General features: G+C 59.6%; 1 protein-coding gene across 2 annotated transcripts in view; it reads right to left on the bottom strand.

Annotated features, from left to right (window-relative positions):
• The window catches only part of AJAP1 (adherens junctions associated protein 1), a 46778-nt gene extending 30409 nt beyond the window's left edge, over positions 1-16369 (bottom strand). The window contains exon 1 of one of the 2 annotated variants that reach the window (XM_087755465.1): positions 16232-16369. In XM_087755465.1, the coding sequence (XP_087611591.1) occupies positions 16232-16260 (29 nt within the window). In that variant the 5' untranslated portion in view covers positions 16261-16369. Of the gene's footprint in view, positions 1-8869; positions 8882-16231 lie in introns of those variants that run through there. The other variant, XM_087755466.1, reaches the window with a different exon arrangement.
• Positions 16370-16806: the final 437 nt, after the last annotated feature.

The following is a 16806-nucleotide window of genomic DNA, read 5'->3' as shown; positions in this document are numbered from 1 at the left end:
TCCTCAGTACTTGGGATTGGCAGCTCACAGGAAAAACAGATTTTTCCCCTCTTCCCATTTCCTCCTGCTTGCTCGTGACATTCTCAAGCTGCGGCAATGGCAGCCCTGAGCTCACGGGGGTTTGCTCCTGCGCGGGACCTGCCTGAGCATCACTGCCTGCTCCCCTGCAGCATCGGGCAGACGTGAGCAAAATGCAACGTGCAACCCCCGCCTTCGTGCCAGCACACCAGAAACGCTGTGCCCAAGCACGGCCAGGCAGCGCCAGCTGACACCCATAGGCAGCGGGGTCCCTTGCTCCTGGCATCGCTCCCCAGGCCAGAGCCTCTGAAGGGGAGGGACACGGTGGGGGACACCCACGGCTCAATACGGGGCAGCACAAGGCAGGCAGAGCCCCCGGCAGCACCCCGTCCCGCCCCAAGGACGGCGTGGGTCACCCTCCCACCTGCATCCCTTCAAGCGATAACAGCCAAGGGCCTGTCACCCAAGGAGCATCCTCCCGGCCACCCCGCTGGCTGGCATGGCCCCAGGAGACGACTTTTGGGACGGCAGCAGCGAGTCCGGTTACCTCAGAGGAATTTTGCGTGGCATGCAATCTTTTGAGGGCTTTGCAACAACAGATAAGAGCAAGTGTCCTTCAGAATAAATAGCAGTGTGTAGGAGTTGCCGTTGTCTAGGCAACGCAGCGCGATGTGCTCGGTGGCGGCAGGGATGTGGCAGCGCATGGCGGAGCCGGCGGTGGCCAGGGACCCCCAGCTCCACCGCAGGACCACCCTTCCCTCCCCTGCCACCCCTCCTGCTCCCCCAGCCCCACTCAAGCACCCTGCCAAAGCTGGCAGCGAGAGAGACGTGTCCCAAGGGCAGCCCAGGGAGTGGCGACACGTCCAGCCTGGAGGTCCTGCCACCTTCTGTTTGCCCCAAAAAACCCCGGGCTGTCCCACGAAAGCCCGCCGCTCCCGACACACCACCCCTGGGGAGTCCCCGTGCCTCTGCCTCCCCATCGCCACACCGGGCAGGAGAGCGCCCGCTCCCCTCTCGGGAGGCGCAGGCAGCAACGCACCGCTGCTCGGAGGCTGGGGCGACACCTGTGCTTTGCTGAGACAGCAAATGGCACAAACCCTCCTGCAACTGCACGAGCTGCATCCCACCGGTCGGGAAGCGGAGGCAAGAGGAACCTTCGCTGCTCTCAGTGCATGGGGTAACTCCCCAGCTGCACGCAGAGGGGGTCCTGTCCTAGGGAAGGGGATAAATCGGTCAGCCGCGCACGTAGCACCCGTCTGCCTCGGTTCGGGGGCACAGACAGAGCCCCGGCTGGGGTTACGTGGTGAGTTAGAGGGATGCCCCAGGCAGGGCTGCGATCACGCTGCTCGCTGAACCCTCTGGAAATCAGGATTTTGATTATTCATGACTCCCCCCATAAACACACACACAATTTTTCTTCCATTGCAAAGAGAGACGGGGAGTGCGGGCAATTTTCATGTTCTTTCTTTTCCCATCTTGGAGGTGAAGGGGAACGTTCTCCCAAAATACTTCTCAAAGTCAAGGAAAAATTCAACAAAACTCTGAAATTGGGTTAAAAAAAGAAACGAGCAGTGGAGATATTCGAGAATCTGAAATCCCTTCTTTGCCCTCCTCACCCGAAGCCTTTGCTCCCACGAACCACAAATCCGCTCCCGCAGCTTAATGGATGGAGAGGCGGCCGGATCCTCACACAGTAAGGGAAACCGCTACAAATATTTACCTGCGCTTCGCGAGAAGTACAAGAGCAGATCTCAAGGAAACTACTCAGATAATTACAGGGATCATGCACGTTAAGCACTCCAGGGTTGCTCTGCTGAGCCCAACCGAGCCAATCTCTGTTTTAAAGGTGATGGAGTTACGGGGGCTGAAGGTGTTTCATACGGAGCCGTCGCAGCCTTCCCACCGCACGCGGCACACTATCTCCCCAGTATGAAAATTCCTTCCTGAATCCTTTCAGATGCAGCTGTTTGCTTTGAAGAGGAGGAAAGTTGGTGCTTAAGAGAGAGATTAATTTCAAGGAGGCCAGAGGACGCGAGCTTCGCTGGTCGGGAAGAGGCTGCCAGGGCACCTTCGTGTCCAGGTGCTGGCGCGGTGACGCTGCCCGGCTCCTCCGGCCTCACCGCCCCCACGGGCGGCAGCAACGCAGCTCTTGCCACCAGCCCCATGCGCCTTCAGCTCCTTCTCCACCAGGAAAACTGGGACAACCGAATCCCTCCCACCCCGATGAAGCTTCACGTACAGCCAGAAGCCCCCAGGCGTTTTGAGGAGCATGCACAAGCAAGAGAAATGCTTTGGTAATTAGTGGTCGGGGATTGCTGCAGAGCTGAAGAGGCAAGATAATCTCCATCCTGGGACTACCTTATAAACAGGTGAAGCAGTGGCCTGGGAAAAGCAGCCCCTGGCGCCCCTCGACGCACATCCTGGCCGCAAACCCAAATCCGCTGCCCCTCGGGCATCAGCCGGGCCCATCGCCCAGGGCTGCCGCTTCGCAGCCACGGCTCCTGCAACGCCGCTGTGGCTCTGAAGCACGTGCATGGGCTACGCAGGCACGGAGTGCTGCTTGCATCAACTACGCAATGTTTCCAAATCAATCGGGAGCACTGAGGGTTGCTCAGTGGTTTTGAGACGACGGAGCTGCGTGCACTGGCGGAGCGGTACAGTATGGAAGTTGGACAGAAATCCATCGGAAAAACAATGCACAGACCAAAGATGAGAGCAGTTAGGACAAATGGAGCACAACCCCTCTTCTGTCACCCTCCACACACGTTATTTTGCATTTCTATCCACAGAGGCAGTCGGCATGAGCACCCCCAGGGCAGAGGCAGCTGTGGGAGCACGATGGGAGTGAGACCCCCCCGAGCCCAGGGCTGGCGGCACCCCAGTGCCGGTCCTTGGCTCACTGCCACCTCACCCTTGTGCCAGGCTACTTCTCACACCCACTCCGCCATGCCCCAGCCAGAGCCAGAGCTTCCAGAGAAGCTGCCACCTCGCTGCAATGCCTGGGGTTTTAATTCATGCAGCTCTGAAGGCTGCGAAGCCCAGTGCTGCTCCGGGATGCTGCCTTGGAAATCGGCCGCTGCCGCCTGCACGCATGCAGGAGGGAAAGCCAGAACACCCAGCACGGCCAATGCACAAGAGGGGGTGCACGGAGCGGGAGGGAAACGCCTCTGCCCCGGTCCCAGGGACCCCTGAAGGACGGTGGCACCGCCAGCGAGCCCGATGCTGCGGGCAGGACACGGGTTAATCCAGCGGCTGCAAAATCAGGCATCTGCTGCGTGCCCAGAAATCCCCGAGTTTGGTAATCTGTCCATGCAATTAACTGGGATCATGGGCACCGAGTGGCTCTGACAAACTGCAAAACACAAACCGTCAGCAGCTTGCGAACTGTTTGCGCACAACCCATTTCCCCGAAGCCTCCAAAGGCTCACTCGAGTGTGAATGGCAGGGCAGCGCCGGCGAGAGCGGCCTATTTGCGTCCCTTTCATAAGGTGCTTGTTTGCTCTCCAGCACCGGCCCCTTTCTCCCCTGACTGCGGAGACACTTCACAGGCAGCATTAAATGCAGAATAGGCTGATTTTTAATGCAGAATTATACAAATGGAGCCATTCTTCCGTTTCATGCCTCCTGTTAGGTAATCTATCGGTATTGCACAGGGAATCAAGGTTATGTCCTTGTTGGGATGATTTACAAACTCCGCGCATTTCAGACCTCCAACACCGAGCGAGACAGAGACAAAAACATCCTGGTGAACCCCTGGGGTGCGAGCAGGAGCGGCGGCCGGAGGGACGGGGTGACGTTCGCTCATCCCAGGCAGGACGCAGCAGGAAAGCGGGTGCCACACTCTAGGAAAAGCATCCTTGGCAGCATGGCTGTGTGTCCTACAAAGGCATTCGGAGCATGACACGTCGTGAGAGCGTTTGCAGGGACTCGCTGGCTGGAGCACAAATGAGGCTGCTGCACCTCGGCGGGTGACTTTCATGCTGGAGCAAGAGGCAGAGGGGAACGTTGCGGCGGTGGCAGATACTTGGCCCACAATCGCGTGTCCTCGCTGAGGTGGGGACTGCAGACCCGGCGCCTGCCGCAGCTGCTCTCTTCTCCAGCCCTGCTTTTGTGTGTGACGATCCCTGCAGCGCAGCGACTGTCCTTCCTTGTGACACTACCAGCCATCGCCATGGAAATACAGCATCACCGTTTCACTCCGGCCGGCACAGGACCCTTGCCGGGGCTGGGAGGAAGGAAGCAGCGCTTTCCCGTGCGAGGGCGGCACGGGCAGGTGCCAAGAGGCACGTGGTGAGTTATGCCACAGGACCAGCAGGAGACCCCGTGGACCACCCCAGCAGGGTGCCCAGCACAGCACCCACCGCATCCTGCCCGGCTCCCCCGGGCACCGGCAGCGGAGGCGCAGGACCGTGGGCACCACCGACCCAAGCACCTCTCTCCCCAAGAGGTGTTTTGCTCTGGGACAAGGCGCTCTGAACCCAGACCCAACGGGAACTGGGAACTTACTACTCACTGCACCGTCTGCAGCCACAACTTCTTCCAAGATGATTATAAATTTTGAGAAAATATGGCTGCCAAGCTCTTTAAAGCCAGGACTGGGAATTAAGGCACCGACACACAGTAGCACCTAGGTGAATTAAATGTGCCACATCACTACCTATCTATATTACAGAACTGAGCTTCAGGATTACCTACTAATAAAAGTGATATTTAAAACAAGTCCTCAGTTCCTCTGCTCTCCCCCTTCTCCCCACAAGTAATTAAACTGACGCCACTTCCCGGGGCGGAGGGGACGGGATTTATCATGGAGGGAAATCAGCAGAGGGTGAAATAGGCTGAATCCTCACCACCACGCTTTCGTGGCCAGGCAGACGGCGCCCGTTGCCCCGGGAAAACGGGGCGGAAAGAGGCCAGCTGGGGCTGGGGAGCAGCACATCCCCCCCAGGACAGAAATGCCAAGACAGAGGCGGCCGGATCTGTCCCTGCCTGCGCTTGGGGAGCCGCATCCCAGGGAGGAGAGGGGAGCAGGAGGGCGGCTGCGGCGGAGGGGAGCCGCTCACGCGTGGCTTTTCTGCCTCTGTCTTGAGCTCGCCCAGCTGCAAATAAACAATTTTAACATTTGAATAGCCGCGAGTGCGGGAGGCGTAATTAATACCCAGCGGTACCGCCAATATGCTGATGCGGTAGGCGCAAACCCTGCCAAGGCTGTCAGAGAGCAGATCTGGCGCAGCAGTGCCGCGGCCCCGGCTGCTCTCTCCTTCGGGTCCCGTCCTTCGCAGGAGGCAGAGAAAGGGCAAAGCCCCAAGCGCAGCAGCCCGGGGCCCATGCGGGACCCCACAGCGCGTCCCGCGCCCCCGCCGTGAGAAGCGGCGCAGTCTTGCAGAGCAACGCAGGAAAGAGGGAAAAGGAGAAAATGGAGAAAACAGGCGCACGTGGCATTGCTGCAAAGGCAAAAGCAGGTTTGCTCCACGGCGGCCACGCGCCTGGTCGCTGCCGGAGCTGAGCTAAACTTCAACCCTGGGTTTTAAGTCCATTTCCCATTTTTAAACATTTCAGTGGACGCCAACAGGACTAAGGGGTGCTCAGTGCCCGCAGCCGGCCTGAGGATGAGCGCAAGCTCAGCTAACACAGCGAGCTGGTGAACGTCGTCCAAGCTTGCCAGCCTAGTTTGACTTGCTCTAAAACGGACGCAACATCTGCTGTAGTGTTCTCCCTGGTCTTGCAGGATTATTTCAGATAGGATTTGAAAAGCGCCGGGGGCAGGAAGCCCAGAAGTCGGCATGTGCCTTCAGACAAACGGCTTCAGCAAATTTCTGTGCAAAACTGGAGCTCGGTGATTCACGCGCTGCTGCTCCGGCAGAAGGAGCTCCGTGCGTGGCCTAGCTCCCCCAGCGAGACCCAGCGGGCTGCCGCTTCATCTGCCAGACGTCGCGGGCAGGGCCTGGGCAAGCCGCCCCGAGCTGCCTGCCCGCGTGCTGTGGGCAGGGGACGGTGGTCACACCGCCTCCCGCCCCGGCCGGGCAACAAAGCGCCCTGAGCACTTGCCAGGGCAGGATGGCTCAGCGGCAGGCTCAGCCCCTGCAGCCCGGGGTACCGTTGGAGCATCCCCCCAGCAGCCACGGTGCAGCCACCGCTTCCCCCGCCGCCACTCTGCACGCTGCCAGCGCCCGGCCGACCCAGCCGGCAAACACTGCGTGCATTTAGCGCGGCAGGGCCCGACAGTGGGGCATTTCATCAAACCATCGGAACTAACACTCGGCTTTTGTCCCGCCGGATAAAGGGGGTTTGTACGCGCTGGCTTTCCAGCCCAAACCCGCACCTGTCGCCGACTCATTTCACTCGTCTCCCCGGAATTTTGCACCAGCGCCGGGGATTGGGCAGTAGCAAGAGCTTCAGTTCAGACACAACTTGCTGGGAAGTTTCTCTTAGATTTCCAAATCCACTAAAAATCTTGTTGAAGAGTCACAGCCTGGAGCTCCATTCTTGGTGATATTACAATAATCCCATAAACGTAAGGAAATTAGGGGGTTTCCCCCTTATTTTAGCTTCTATCGAAACCTCCCCGTGTGTTCCTGTGTAGCAGACCCAGCCCTGGTAGGAACCGAAGCATGCCTTCACAGCAGCACATCTCACGTTAATTGGATTGAAGATGGAGCCGGTACCGTGGGGCTGCATCGCCGCTCCATCGGAGTGAGAGCAAGACACCAGCACGGCAAGATGGGGAGCAGAAGGTACTTCTGGTCAGTGCTGCGATGAAAATAAGCAGGAGAGGGGCTGAAAAAGCAAGAGAAGCCTTTCGGAAGGGGACACTACCTGAAGACTCACGGGGAGCCGCCACACGGCCGGTTTGAAGGATGCAGGGCAGGGAGACGTGGCAAGGCTTGCCCCACAGCATCGGTTCCTGGTCTTTGCTTGCTAACAGCTACCCAGGAGGTCCCCGGGCGCGCGGGACCGTGCTGCCCTCTCCCATTGCCACCGCCAGAGCGGGGAGCGCCTCCCCCTTTTACCAAATATATTTAAAAGCCAGTGCTGCTGAAGGGAAGGGACTGCGACACATGTATGAGAGCACTAAATTCAGGAGCTTAGCAATCATCCCTAATGCTGTACAGAATAAATAAGGACAGCGGTTCGGTTTAGTAGCTCCCTGATGTGGCCATGGGCTCATGGAGGAAGGCGCCTTCCCCTATAGCCAGAAACGAAGGAGTTGCTCGTTTCCCTGCTTTGCTCATGAAGTTTCTTCCTTTGCCACAGATCCAACCGGTCTATCATTAATTTGTGGCCAAAGCCAGGTTTCTGCAGGACGATCAGGCCTCCTTCGCCGACCAAACTACCGCGGCGGGGTGTAAGAGCAGGATGCAAAGCCCGAGCGCTGCGGGACGGGACGGCAGGAGAGGGGCTCTCCCCACCAGGAGCTGAGCGGACGAACGCCAGGACTGCGAGAATCCTGCCTGCTCCCAGGCTGGAGCAGGAGCCTTACGAGGGGTTTTCCTCCTCTGAAGCCCATCTCCACGAAGGCGTGGTGATTTCAAGAGACAGCGACTATTTCAGCCCAGCCCTCCGGCTCTGCGGGGACCTACAGGGAGGAAGACGATGGTACAAGCTACTGCTTACTCCGCCCTTTAACACCACCGCTTCACTGGTAAATAAACTGAGTGCTTATCTTACTTTCTAAATTAACGTGCTCAAGCATGTCATTACAACGTACGCGGGGAACGCTTTGATCTAAAAAAATAAGTTAGCTCAGTAGGTATGAAGTAGCAGCTTAATGAGCTTTAAAACAAAATAATCAAAATAGGCCCATTGCATTGTTGTAACACAATACAGCTTTGCGGGAGCCGCACATCGGAGTCCACCGCTCTGCCTGCTGAGATATCCACATCAACGGGAAATACTGCTGCGCAAAACACCCGAGGAGAAAGTATCTTCCAATGGGATTTTTAACGATGGTCTCCCAAAGAGCTCCACTTTCCCAGCAGCGAAGACAAGCACTGACCCTGCTGGAAACGCCGGGATGACCGGCACGGGGCGCAGCCATCCCCTTCCCGCAGCGAGGGACGGATGTCGGCACGGGGCCGCACGGTCTCCTGGGAAATCCGACCGACTCGGGTCTTAACTCCAGCACTGTGGTCTCCTAGAAGAGCTGCTCTCGATCCACACCAGAGTAACCAAGATCCAAAGCTGGCTTTCTCCTGGGAAGTCCCGGGCAGCCCAGGGATGCACAGCCTGCCCTAAAACCTCAGCGCCCATCCACAGGAACGAACACAGGGGCAGCGTAAAGAATTTCAAAAGATCTAGTAACTCTTACAGAAATGGAGAAGATGAGAGAAATAAAGCCTCTAAAAGCAGACAGATAGACAGATGGCTTTTATGGAGCAAGAAATACAATAAAAAAAAAAAAAACAGAAGCAGCAGAGCACTCTTTGAAGGTGTGAAACATCAGTAGGAAAGCTTGGAGAAAGCCAAGGCATGAGAGCTGGGGCGCGAGGGAGGGGAGCCCAGCACAGGGCATCGCGCTGCCCGGCCGAGGCTCCGGCACGGTGCCGGGGAGCTCCCGGCTGCCGCGGTCCCGCTCCCAAGCCAGGCGCGGGGGCTCTGGACAGCCCCGCAGCAGGGACGTCCCAAGGCTGGAGAAGGCTCACAGCCCGACACGCTTCATGGAGAAAAGCGAACGGCCCAAAAAGATGGAGAAAAAGCCAAACCAAAATAGAAAGCGAAGGCAGCGAGAATGAAATCCGGGGCAAAGACTCTTGATCCTTTCGTACAGAGGTTTAAATCCCCTTTTGGCACCGAACAATTTCTTTTCCACGGAGAAGAGCAGTTCTCCCTGCCACGGCCACCTCACCACACGTACAGCATCCGGGCAGCTCGCAGGCTCTCCCGCTCCGGCAGCCGCGGGAGCGAAATCCTGCCGGATCAAGGTGAACATGAGTCACCAGAGGCGCTCTGAGCGCCTAGAAAACACTGTGCTGTTTGTGGGCACACACCCTCCGGAGCCTAATTGCCAGTGAGTCAGATATCGCTGTGCTTTGCATCTCATTAAAAAAAAAAAAATCCCCTTTGCGGGAGCGATTAAACTTTTCAGAGCGTTATCTCCAAAGGGGAGATGGAGGCCCCTGCCAGGCAGCGCGGTGGCGACAGGAGACCTCCCACACCCCTCGCTGCTTTTCACAAACCTCTGCAGTTTATTGCATCTCCCACCGTATCTCGGCTTCTTGCAAACGCCCCCCCACGCCGGGTCCACGTGCCCGCATCCTCGCACCGCGCAGGTCCGGACTCCGGAAGGATGAAGGGAAGAACGTGGAATCGTATCCCCTCCCACCGGATGCCTGAGCAGAACATCCCCAGGGAACTGCCCGTAAGAAACGTTTCCATCCTCATCCATCAAAATTAGCAAAATTGATTTTGCCAGAGAATATGTCACTTTGACGGGAACCCAGAGTAAGTCCCGAATATTTCACATCTGAGGACACTAAAGGAGCAGAGAGCCTCTTACAAAGCCAAGAAACAAGAAGATGGGTAACTCATCCTCATCCTTCCCAAAGAAAACTTAATAAGAAAACCCATGAAAGGCAACTACTTGTAGAAAATGGGTTTATTCTTCTAGGGAGCTCTTTCTAAAATAGGGCTTGCCAGCATCTGAAATGGCAACGCTTTGCCTGTGTAAGGCCCAGCTGCTGTGGGCCCAGCCGAGCGTCGGCTTCTGCCGGGGAGAGGCAGAGCCCGGCCACGCTCCCGGCGGGAAGCGCAGCCACATGGCCTCGGCGCCCGGCATTAATCACCCACGTTTCGGTGGGTACTTAAGTGGATGTCCTAATCCATGTCAATTAACTGATGCTTCATTACTCGAGTCCTGCAGACGGAGGCGGAGATGCTATCGCAAGCAGCGGGCGCAGGGCCGGGGTCACGCACGGGACTCCGGCAATTAGAGGAACGCATCCCCGAGGAAGCCGCGCGTGCGGCCGGCTCAGCTCGCCAGGCAGGTAAATCCCGGGGGGGGAGCCCGGGCTCCCCCCCGACCTTGCCACGTCTTTAACCTGAATGACACGCAGTCAAGTGGCAACATCAATCAGCGCCGCTTGCTCTTAACGGAGCCTCAAACGCTGTCTGCTGAGCAACGAGCCCTCAGCCCTCCCACACCGAGCCAGAAAAGCTTTACGCAGTTACTAAGCCAGCATTACGCAGCCACATTTCCTATTTATAGGGCCATAAACCACGGCTGGAGCGCGTATCACAAGCAGATTCTCCTGAACATCCCAGGATGCTGCAGAAAGGGAGGCACGGCCAGAGCCCCGTCTGGATGGGAGTGACCGATCCCTGCGAGGTCGTAGCTAAACTCCCCAAAACCGCCTTCCCGCACGGAACAGTGTAGTCCCTCGCACGGTGTGTGTCCTCTGCCAGTGTCCCAAGGCACACGGCCAACCCACTCGCCACGGGTCCCCGCAGCAGCACGTCCCCGTCCCCATCCCCTCACTTCTCCTGTTAGGGCACCCGCGCTCCGGCAAGCTCCAGTTTTTCCACCTCAAGGGTCCAGACTTCTATTTCCCTTGCAGGAAGCATGTCACCACTCCCCGACTACGTGCTGTTCTTGAAGTGGCTTTTACTCAGCCTTTGTTTGGAAGCCAGCGGAGTTTGCAGCGCTCACACCCCAGCCAGGCAGAGGAAGGCTTCGCCGCTCCCTCCTCGCCACTTTGGAAGAGCCAAGCCTCATCCCACGGCCAGCCTGGCCCGGGGCTAAGAGCAGATTTGCAGCTGAGGCTCTGCCTCGCCTCGCTGCCAGCCATCTTCTTCATTAGGAACCGGCGAGCTGCTTTCGTTACCCGCTCCAGCCAGGGCTTCCCGTGAAACGCGGCGCCAGGGATCGGCTTTGGCTCCCCACAGCACCGTGCAGCGCTGGGTGCCGCTGGAGCGCACCGGCAGCATCGCTTGTCGGGACGCGCCAGCAGCCACCGGCAGAACGGACACAGCGCCGCTGGGGATGCAACAACGCTCCCAGCAAAACAGAGCTGCTGAGAAAGACCTTCAGAGCAAATTTAAACAAAAATGATGGCATATTAAGGTATACCTCCTGCCCACACATCATTTCCAAGTCACAATGAGACATTTTGCAGAGCAGAGTTGAAAATGAACACTTTATGAATGACAAGCTTCATTTTTTTTTCCTTTTTTTTTTTTAAATCCATCTAATTTCTCCAGGACAGCCAATGAAGGTGGAGGGTGCAGGGCTGGCACAGGGCTGGGGAAGTCTCTGCCACCCAGTTTCAGTGGGGCGCTGGCCCGAAGGCAGTCAGTTGTCTTGGACAGAAAACTGGACACAGGCTCAGAGGCCTTGCCGGGGATGCACAACCCGCTGCTCTGCCGGGCAGGACCTCAGGCAAGTCCCCAGTGGGTGCTTGGGCCTCCTGCCCCCGGTGCTCGGTGCTCGCTGACGCCGTCCCTGCTTATTTCCATGCAACTGCTCATCCATCGCCAGCCAAGCCGATTTCTTGTCCTTTTATCGCTGTTGCTTGGTACCAGAAAGGCTGAATCACTTGGCACTGACGAGAGGACACATCCTCCTGCACATGGGGTTACCGCTGCAGGTCTCCATCTTGCCCCAGGAGCATTGCACCCAGCAGCCCCGGCCCCGGGCGAGAGCTGCGCCGCAGCATCGCCCAGCCCTGCCGCCCGGACCACGAGCAGCGCGGGCGCTGCGCCTCCAGCTTGGGCAACGCGCGCAGGAAGCACCGGCGAGAGACGAAGCCGGACCAGAAACGCCCGCCGGCCCCTGCTGCGTCCCCCGACGCAACTCCACGCAAAGGCACCCAACTCCGCGCTGAAAGGCGGCTTTAGCACAGCTTCGACTCGCTGAGGCCAAAGAAAGGAACCGATAAACCCAGAAAGCAGTAGCAATTCAGCGGCAGACAAAACCTCATTTCACAAGGAATCCTCATAAAACCAAATTAATGTTGAAGGATGAAGGCAGGTAAACCTCCCACAGTTAAGTTCAGGCCACAGAGACTCAGTTTAAATCTCCCAGCAGTTCTGATTTAATCAATGCATTTCAAAGTGAAATTAGATGAAGTACATCTCCATCACAGGAAATTATGTAAGCTATCAAAGTCTGTAGGTGCAGGTCCCGGTAAGAAGAGCCACAGGAAATATTCATATCAACTCAAATTCCATTTTTAAGGAGGCCATTCAGGTCCAGAGTTTTACATTATTCCAGTGAAAAAATTGACTCAGATGAAAACCGTGTACTCAAGGGGAAGAAGGGCCAAGCGGCAGCTTCGAGGGCCTCCCCCAGAACAGCGGCGGCGGGCGCCGGGCTTGGCCGGGAGCCCCCTCCCAGCAGTGCCATGCAGCGGGGGAAGGAACGAAGGGAGGAAAACCCCTTTGTTTTCAACGAGGGGGCGAAGGCGCCGACGAGGCCGCCCCATCCTCCCCGCTGATCCCACCCCACGCTCTTGGCTTCCAGGAGTTACCCTGCTGGAAGAGTTTTGGTCTCCAACCCAAACTGTGTTGGGCCCGGATTGCTGCCTCCCACTCCCTCCTCACCAGCCCTGAACGAGGATAACGGATACCGCAGCCCGGAGCGGAGCAGCCCCAGCTCCCGCTCCTCTGGCTCAGCATATTGATTCCCATAATCTTTCCTCCCAGTCCTTCTCCTATTAGCTATATTTAAAGGCTTAAGCATGCATACATTTCCATAATGAACCTCAGACCTGTCGGAAGTCATATGGATTATTCACACCCTACGGAGCTGCTGTGCGAAGCCGCTCACGGCGCTCGCTGCCACCCTGCAGACATACGTATAGATACGAACATAAATAAGCCATGCTGGGAGACCTCGTGGAGCAGACTTGGGTGAGGAAAGGTAGAAACGAGGTTATCGGGCCACCTGGAGAGCTGGTCTCTACCTCGCTCTGGTCCCGTGCGCAGGCTGCGTTTTGAGGGAAAATCAGCGACTCCTTGTTTTCAGCAGACGACTGTTAGGTAAAGCAAACCAAGCTGCGGCGCTCCAGCGCCCGGAGCAGCCGGGCCGGCAGCTCGCACGCCCTGCGGCCCGTGTGCCAAAGGCAGGCAGGACGGCGGGTGACGTGCGGCGGCCCCCGAAGCATCCAGAGCGAGCGGCAGCTCCCATCCGTCACCCCGCCGGAGATGCCACAAAGGCAACGCGGCGGCGACGGCTCTGGCGTTATTACAACAATTATTCATGCTCTGGGGAAGAGGCTGCTGAAGACCAGCGCCTCTCCCTTTGCCTCATCTGTGAAATTGCTGCCAGTTAGGAGGTACAAACCGCTGCATAAAAGCGCAGTTTATTCAAGCATTATTGTGGCTGTTAAGTATCATAGCCGGTGACACTAGATGAATTTCTGTGGCAATCAATTCACCGGGGAGCAGCCAGCTCAGCCCCTGCGTGGATGCGGGATGAGTAAGGACTCCTCAGTGGAGGCCATTAACTCCCACTGCTTACTGCTCTCATTACTTTCCAGACTGCAAGGCTTGCATCTTCGACGAGCGGCTGAATCTACATTTGACAGCGCGAACTTGATGAGTGAAATTCATGGAAAAATGTTTGCTTTGGCAGTAACTACAAGGCCCATAAAGTTTCCTCAGTGCCAATGCGCAGGGATGTATGCTTTTAATGAGTTGTTTTATACAATTGGGAAGAAATCGCGAACAGTATTTTTACTCATACTGCAAATCACTCTGGAGCTAAACGCTGTAAAATCGTGGCATATTGTTTAAAATACTGTATTTGTAGCTATGGAAGGGAAGTCCTCAGCCACAGCGAGAAGCCAGGCAGATGGCACGCTGCAGAAAGCTGTCGTGCCCTTACAGGCAGGCGCCGGCACTGACGCAGCCGCACGCATGCACACGTATGTCGGTGCACGCTCAGGAGTAGCTGCCGTCCCCCAAATAACAGACCTTCGCCCTGCAGCGCCCGCGCCCGCCGTGCCGCCAAGGGCAGAGGGGATCTGGAGCATCCCCGGGACCGCGCAGGGGCTTTGCGGGGTAACGCTGCACACCCGGCCCAGCTCCTCGCAGCGCTCAGAACTGGGGGAGCAGCAAGCTCCCCTTCACAAAAGCAAGGGCAGAAGAGTTCTGAGTGATGGGGGTTTGCAGGTCTTGCCCTCCTCAGCTTCGGAGCAGGCTCGCCTGCAAGGTCACGCAGCTGCTGCTGCCGCGGGGCGAAAGGAATCCGACTTTAAAGGAGCAATAAGGTACCGCGTCCCCGCGGCAGGCAGCAGCTCCAGGCAGAGACTGCGCGGGGTGAAACGGGCGCTGGAAAGGTCTACTGCTTCTCTTGGAGCTATATTTCTAGCAGTCTTCAAGAAAATGAGGGGAAATGACATGGGAAATGTCAGAAATGAAGCCAGAAGCAATTAGAGTTAGAGAGAAGCAGGCAAGGTTAGCAGGAAAGTTATCTCTTATTAAAAATAAAACACGGAGGGACTGGAAGCTGACGAGGTGGCACAGAGGACAGCCTGGCGCTGAGGATCCAGGATACACAGCAAAGAAACGGGCAAGGCAAATCGAGGAGAGAAGCGACCGGAAGGCTCCCGTTTCCATTGCTGAACTCTTCACAAAAATAAAGAAGCAGAGGGCGTCCTCTGTTTCCAAGATTACAGTCTTCTGCTGGCTCCAGCCTCGGGAAACAGCCCTCCAGCTCCACTGGGCTTTTCATCTGCCACAGAACAAATCCAAACGCAAGGCACCCTGAAAAACACCTCGGGTGCTTTCCCTAGGAGCAATTCCTAAGATCACTACATCACCGCAGACTCCCCAGAGACTCTGTCCTTCCCACCACGCAGCAGCGCTCCCTCGGCAGACGGATGGACGGACGGACGTCTCCGGCAGCAGCGTGAAGGTGCTCGCGCGCCCGGGCCGTCAGGGTGCGTCGGCTGGGGGCAGGGGACGAGGCCGGGGGGCATCAGGAGCCCGCTTGCCACGTGCCTCTGGAACACGGTGCATGGCACACGCGGGTGTGAAAGAAAAGCCGAGGGCCTCCCCCAGCTCCGCGGCGCAGACAGGACCCCAGTTCAAGTTCCACCCCCCAGGACTCCAGCCAGAGCTCAGGCAGAGGGACAAAGCCTCCGGCGACTCCGAAGGGCGACGGACAAAGGCCTTTCGCATCTCCCGCGGCCTGCCCGCGGCGTGCGGGGGGCCCTGCCCGCCTCCCCTCCCGCGCCCCCAAAGCAGCAGCCATGTTCTGCCGGCGCGCAGGGGCGCGGGGCGCGGAGCGGGCTGACGGACTCCCCTAGTTGCTGTGCGGGGTAGGGCTGGCGGCGGGGCCGCATCCATCCGCTCACCCCGCAGCCGTCCGGGGCGCCCCGTCCCGCTCCCCGGGGAGCGGCCGCAGGGCCCGGTGCGAGCTGCGGGAGCGGGGCTGCCTGCTCAGGACCCCTCGCCCCGGGAGCCCTCTCCGCAGCAGCGAGACCCCCCGCGCAGCCGGGGAAGGCTCCGCGGAGGGGAGGCTGGGGGCAGGCGGCAGAGCTGCGACCCCTGCCCCGCACCAGCCACTCCCCGGCTCAAAACCAGCGCTTTTTAAATGCAAAACCAGGCTGGGAGGGGGGGGAGAGGAAGAGAGCACGAAGCACACCGCAGCGCAGTTCTCCTTACGATCGTACTTGTTTAACACGCCGCTGCTTTAAATGTATTCCACCGAGACAGGCTCGAAGCACAGAAAGCCAGGTAACTCCTGCGGCTCGGGGGCCGCCGGCAGAGCGCGGGCAGGGGCCGGGCAACGGGCGTTCTCCAGAGCCGGCGCCAGGGAAAGAACGAGCTTTCGGCTCAGATGACTTCGCAGCGGTAATGAAAACGGGTTACATAACACTTTGCCTCCGTCGCCTCGGCTTTGCAATTCCCGATTCATCTCCCGAACGCAGCCGCCCGCCGCCCGCGCCCCGGCCCCTTCCCCCGAGGGGGCGGCGAGGGGGCCCTTCCCGGAGCCCGCGGGGAACGGCGGACGAGGGGCCGCCGCCCGCGGGCCGCCCCGGGGCAGAGGGAGGGAGGCTGCCCTGCCTCCCCGGGACCGGGAGCGGGACCGGCCGCGCCCCCCCGAGCGCCGCCGGGCCGCACCGCCTCGCTCTCCACCCCGCACCCCGCGTCCGTAACTTCATCCTTCAACTCCGCCAGCCGCTCCCCGAGCGCAGCCGGGCGGGCGGCGGCGAGAAGCGCAGCCGGCGCTCGCTCCGCGGGGCTCCGCGGGGCCGCCGCGCCCCGGCCCTACCTGCTTCCCGGGAGCCGTCGCATCCACATCGTCTCGTCTCCCGGCCCGGCCCGGCGGGGCTCACCGCCTCAGCTCTCCATCCGGGCGCGCCGCCCCGCGCCCGCGGCGGCGCTCAGCGGCGGGGCAGGCGGCGCCCAGCGGGGCGGGCATGCCCGGGGGCGGCGGGGGTCGGCGCTCCGGCTGCCCTGGCCCCTCAGCGCCGGCGGGGCAGCTGCGCGCCCGCGGAGGCTGCGCGCCCCATGCGCGGCGGGGGAGGCGCGGGGCGGCCGGGCCCCTGCGGGCGCGGCGCGGCGCGGTGCGGCTGGGCTCGGTGCGGTGCCGCTCGGCTCGGCGCGCCCGCGTCTGTGCGCGCACCCGCGGGGCGGGGGCGGGGGGCCGCGGCTCGGGGAAGTTGCGCGGGGAGGAGGCGGGGGCGGAGCGCGGCCCCTCCGCTCCGCGGCCGCGGCGGGGCGGGGGCGGACCCGCCGCCGGAGCCGGAGCCGGAGCCGGGGCCGGGGCCGGGGCCGGGGCCGGGGCCGTGCGCGGCTCCGGGCGCTGGAGCCCCCCGGGAGGCGGCGGGAGGGTCCCGCCGGCGC

The sequence above is a fragment of the Nipponia nippon genome, unplaced genomic scaffold (genome assembly GCF_047370975.1).
Source record: "Nipponia nippon isolate SJK-2023a ecotype South Korea unplaced genomic scaffold, ASM4737097v1 scaffold_19, whole genome shotgun sequence".
NCBI classification, from domain to species: Eukaryota; Metazoa; Chordata; class Aves; order Pelecaniformes; family Threskiornithidae; genus Nipponia; species Nipponia nippon.
Note: the sequence above shows the minus strand (reverse complement) of the source record. Positions and strands in the feature narration are given on the sequence as shown.